The 5,378-nt window shown below is 34.4% G+C and overlaps 1 protein-coding gene across 1 annotated transcript; it reads left to right on the top strand.

Moving 5' to 3' along the window:
- The first annotated feature begins 2,630 nt into the window (after positions 1-2,630).
- On the top strand, positions 2,631-5,131 carry LOC110891383 (protein HEADING DATE 3A). The gene is made up of 4 exons (XM_022139079.2): positions 2,631-2,882; positions 3,007-3,068; positions 4,040-4,080; positions 4,693-5,131. Exons 1-4 carry the CDS (start codon positions 2,682-2,684, stop codon positions 4,914-4,916), a joined length of 528 nt encoding a protein of 175 aa, XP_021994771.1. The 5' UTR covers positions 2,631-2,681; the 3' UTR covers positions 4,917-5,131.
- The last annotated feature ends 247 nt before the right edge of the window (positions 5,132-5,378 follow it).

The following is a 5,378-nucleotide window of genomic DNA, read 5'->3' as shown; positions in this document are numbered from 1 at the left end:
TGAAAATGAAAAATCGTGAGTCTTAACTAAACTTAAAACCATTTAAAAGAAATACGGGTATTCGATTTTATCACCCTTAACTATTGGCTATTTGTTACTGCCACCCCCAACTATCACTTTGACGACCGTCACCCCCAACTTAACACTTAGTGTGTTCTATAACCATGTCATTAAGTGATCACTAACTTATGATCTTGTTACTATACTTTTAGGGGTGTCATAGGGATCTTAGGAAGGTTTTAGTGATCTTAGGACACCCCAAAAGTATAGTAACAAGATCAAAAGTTAGTGATTAGTTAACGACGTGGTGACAGAACACACTAAGTGTTAAATTGGGGGTGATAAACGTTAAAGTGATAGTTGGGGGTGGCAGCGGCAAATAGCCAATAATTAGGGGTTATAAAATCCAACAACTCAAAGAAATAAAGTCTTAATATAGCTAAAAGAATATCATCATCAATTGTTAGGTTGTGGGGTATGGGGATGGTGGTTTGGGTCATGGATACTTGAGACATGATTCGCATGGTACACCACCCCCTTTTAATTCATGCATGGTCAGCATGGATACTTCTATGCCAACAATAAGCCTCCTAGAATTAATTGATGGAATTGGATTGGTGATAGAGAATGATGGATGATGATGAGAGTTATAGACAACACCATACATATTGGTGGATGAAGATGATGGATGAGGGTGATGGTTATGATTAGGAACATCACAACATTATTAACTTCAGAAGTGATTGCACTGAAATTAAATAATCGAAAAGAGGAAGGTGAAGTACGATGTTTGATTAGGAAGGTCGTAATGAAGGGACAAATGCTATTATTCTTTTCGTGATCTATAATAACTACCACATAAGGCTCATATAGTAACTAGGGGATTTAAAGAAAGGAAAGGGGCTATGATTCAGTCTATTGTAAAAGACAGAGTTCATGAAAACATGTTCATTTTCTTCAATGGTTTTAACATAGAGGTAATATATGCAACTAATTTCTTGGTAAATATTTCAGGATAAGATTGTGTTTAATTGGCCCACTCTGGTTAGACTACGTTGTCTTAACCGGTCCCACACTAGCTTATTCCTGCTAAATGATTTCTAAGATGCTATTTTTTGGCCAATGTGTGGTTAATACACTTGGTAGAGACATTGCCTTTTAAAGGAGAGGTCGCGGGTACAAATCTTAAAATAGATGATTAATTTAGGATTATTGATGTAATAAGGTATAAAATGATTAAATGAATTTTTTTGGGATATGTACATATTAACTCATTTTCTTGTAATAGTTAACTTCATTCTTATTTAAAACCTTATGTTTTTTTTATGACAAACTTAAATCACTAACGGACCATTAGAGTATTATCGTGTTATCAGAAGAATCATTCTATAATATCCATCTCCACTAGGCAATAATACATATACATCAATTTAAGAGTAAACCTAATAAACATAGAAAAAAACCATTGTAGGAATCGAACTAGGACCTAATAGTCCTAAATCCTTATATCACCCTTAAGATACCATTAGGGTATAATGGAATAAAACATTATGTTTTTATTAAATGTAATATAATATGCATTAACTCAAACTCTTTTTCTTTTTTTATAGGAACTTCTAAGTTTTCTTGTATCAATACGTCAGAATCTATACATTGCAGGATTTGAACCATTTACATCTTAGATAGAGAGAAATATTTTAGACCATGGCTAATGGTTAATGTTTTAAAGGGGCATTTTTAGCCACATCAGCATTATAACGCCCTTATAAAAATGTGTAACGGTTATTGCCCTTTAGTGCCCTTTTCATTTAATGCTTACCATTTTTTCCTCATCTTTGGACATTATTTTAGAAGTGTCCCTCCCTATTCATGCCCCTATAACGTCAAGGGGATGATGTTGGTGGCGTTATTAAACTCTTCATGCCCCTATAATGTCCATTACGCATGGCTTAACCATCATATCATGTTTCCTAGGGACAACTCAACCAATTACCTAAAAACCCATATTATGTCTCCTATGTCTCCTAGACGTAGCTTTTTGCCCGTTTACCAACTATCTCGGTGTAAATTCCTAACGTATATAATTTATTGACAAAATAATTAACCATTTGAAAAAAAAAATTAACCTAAAACAACTTCTCTCTTCTTGTAAGAAATTTTAGTTTTTTTTAACGCTAAATTCACGCACTCCTAAACAATTTTATATTTGTATTTTGAAACTAGGGGAGAGAAATTCATAGTTCCACCACACAATGTATCTTAGGAAAGAAATTTTAGTTAGACTTGTTTGAAGTAGTTGTTGATGAGATAAGATTAATAAATGCAATCCGATAACAGGTGAATAAATGATAGTGAAGCATATACCTATCAAAATTTCACTTTTCACATTTGGAGAGAATTTCAGACCAGAAGTAACTCAACTCTTTTAGAATTGAATGTATATGTTGTGATCACCCTCCCTTCTCCACTAGAATATCTTTCGTATAGGAATCATTGATATCTTAAAAATATCAAATCTCAAAGAGAATATGTTTATGTGTGGGGTACGTTGCACATATGATGTTTATGAACACCAAAAACTCCTATAAATACATACAAAAACCTACAGTATAATGTAAAAAACCAACAGACTTGAAAGAAACAACTCCTGTCATAAAATATTAAAAAACTCCTATTTTTATATGTCGAGGAGGGAGAGGGACCCGTTGGTCGTTGGACGTGTGATAGGAGATGTTCTTGATAGTTTCACAAAGTCGATTAACCTTACGATTTCTTACAACGACAGGGAAGTTAGCAACGGGTGCACACTAAAACCCTCTCAGGTTGTTAACCAGCCTCGGGTTGATATTGGAGGTGACGACCTACGAGCTTTTCACACTTTAGTACGTTTGCTTTTCCTTCCTTTGTTTGTTTCCTTCTTTCTTACCAATTTTATTGTCTCTTTTCAAATTGATCTCTTGTCAGAAGACTACTAAGTTGACTGTAGTTATATTATTGATGTTTTAGGTCATGGTGGATCCTGATGCTCCCAGTCCAAGTGACCCTAACCTTAGGGAATACTTGCATTGGTAAGTTGTTCATTACAATATAACTTATCCATTTCAAAAGAAATTTGGGAAATTTAAGAATGGATTTTATTCTTCTTTAGAACAAAAGAACTAATAACTATCATGGCCACATTGAAAAGAACAGAAAGCTTAAGCTACGTATCTAAATTATTTTTAGCATATAAACAAAAGTCTTAGCACATAAACAATAAAAAGGCAAGTTTCGATTCAAAAGGTCGTTGCTTCCACTCACTGATCAATTATTTTCTTTCACTTGTACCTTTTCTATTCTTTTTGGCTTTTTTTCTTTCTTTTTTTGTTTACCATGTTGCTATTAAAAGCACCTTATATTTGAGATTTTGTAATTGAAATGTTCATGTTTTCGGATTCTAGTAAAACCTGGCCACATAAACAAATAGAAGAATAAAAGTTTTGGGACATATAAGTTACTTTCATGGCTTTCAAGTACCTACCACATAAACAAATTTCACGCTTCATTCTTCCACTTATTCGTCGATTATATGCAAATTTTGCTTTCTAGGTTTTTATACCATGTTGTTGTCGTAAACAACCTAGAAAGAGTTTTTTCATTAAATATATAATCTTTTGCAGGCAAAATATTCTTGGGATACTCAAAATACATACAACTTTTTATCTCATATTTTATGTTGATTCTTTTTTTTTTTTTTGAAAAGTGTGAACTATTCGGGAATGTCAGGAGATCTAGTATACGTTGTCTTAACAGGGTTCGCGCTAGAGAGCCCTCTCGCATAATAGATCCCCAATTTATACCTCTCAATGAGAAACCCCTATCACCTAGACTCGAACTTGAGACCTGAATGGTAGAACTCATGCAAGCCTACCATAGATGAAACTTAAATTACATGTGGCCATCACAAGAGAAATAGTCTAGTGATGGTTTTATGTTGATTCTGATCCGTGTAATCTTTTGTTTTTTTCTTCTAACACTTTATTCTCTGAAAACCACATAGGTTGGTGACTGATATTCCAGCGACCACTGGAGCACGTTTTGGTGAGTAATTTTGTCTAACACTTTAATTTAAATGTTTTGCAATTTTTTCTTTTCTTTTCACAACCCATTATGCGTTCCTTAGGGTTTTACTTTTAGTTGCTTCTTCAGGTCTTTATATGCCTTTTTTTGTTACTTGGCCATCATGGATGCCCATATGCAATCGACATGATTGGAATTTACAAAGGCATTTGCTGTTCTAAGGCACCAAAGAAACATTTCTGTCCAAAAGCAATTAAAAGAGGAAATTAAATACACGGTTCATACATCCAAGTTGATAGGTATCACTTTAATAAACACTACTAGAAAACTGATATATAATCGACGAAGATTTCGGTCAGAAATTCGTTGGAAAGTTACTAGAAAACTAATATATTATCGATGATGATTTTGGACAGAAATTTGTTGGAAAGATGTTTTCGATCTTGACAAAGATTGTTTGCCGGAAAAAAATTGGTTGGAATTTTTATCCCACAAAATTTAGGGTTAAGTTTTCCAACAAAGATCAGACTACATCTAATTAATAGTAAAAATATTGTCTTTCCTGGTCATATTATGCGGATACAAAACCTATAAATTATAGCTCTTAGTTCGATTATTGTAAATTGAGCGTAGGTCAAGAAGTGGTGTGCTATGAGAGTCCAAGACCATCAATGGGAATTCATCGAATGGTTTTCGTGTTGTTCCGGCAGTTGGGTCGACAAACTGTGTACGCCCCAGGGTGGCGCCAGAACTTCAACACTAGAGACTTCGCAGAGCTCTACAACCTTGGGTCTCCTGTGGCCGCAGTCTACTTCAACTGCCAGCGTGAAAGTGGATCTGGTGGACGACGGAGATAAGAAGAAAGGCATGTCGATCAATGGATAGAGGCGATTATGTAAACACATATTTAAAGCATTCACAGCAGTTTATAATATGTGAAACATTTAAAGAAGGCTAGCTATAACAAGGAAGAATACTTATAAAGGAATAACAACACTTTGAAGTACAAAGTTGTAACTTGGTATAAGACTTTTTATAAGATTATAAATGAAATATGCCTCGTCTTTATGTTCGTCTCTTCTATTATATTTATGTAAATGGTTACATATATAATGATGTGTAGCTGTGATAACGCTCAATGCTTGCTACCTTGGAGAAAATGTTTGAATGTCCAATAGAGTTTATTTATCATTATATCAAAAAAATTAAGTGCCTGGTTGGTCCATGTAAACCTCACCCCAGCCACATCGTTCCAACGGACCACTACCAAAGCCACCAACAACCATCTCTGCACCACCTTCAACCGTGAACCATCACCA

This window comes from Helianthus annuus, chromosome 6, assembly GCF_002127325.2.
Source record: "Helianthus annuus cultivar XRQ/B chromosome 6, HanXRQr2.0-SUNRISE, whole genome shotgun sequence".
NCBI classification, from domain to species: Eukaryota; Viridiplantae; Streptophyta; class Magnoliopsida; order Asterales; family Asteraceae; genus Helianthus; species Helianthus annuus.
The sequence above is the reverse complement of the archived record's forward strand: the minus strand, read 5'-3'. Positions and strand labels throughout refer to the sequence as shown.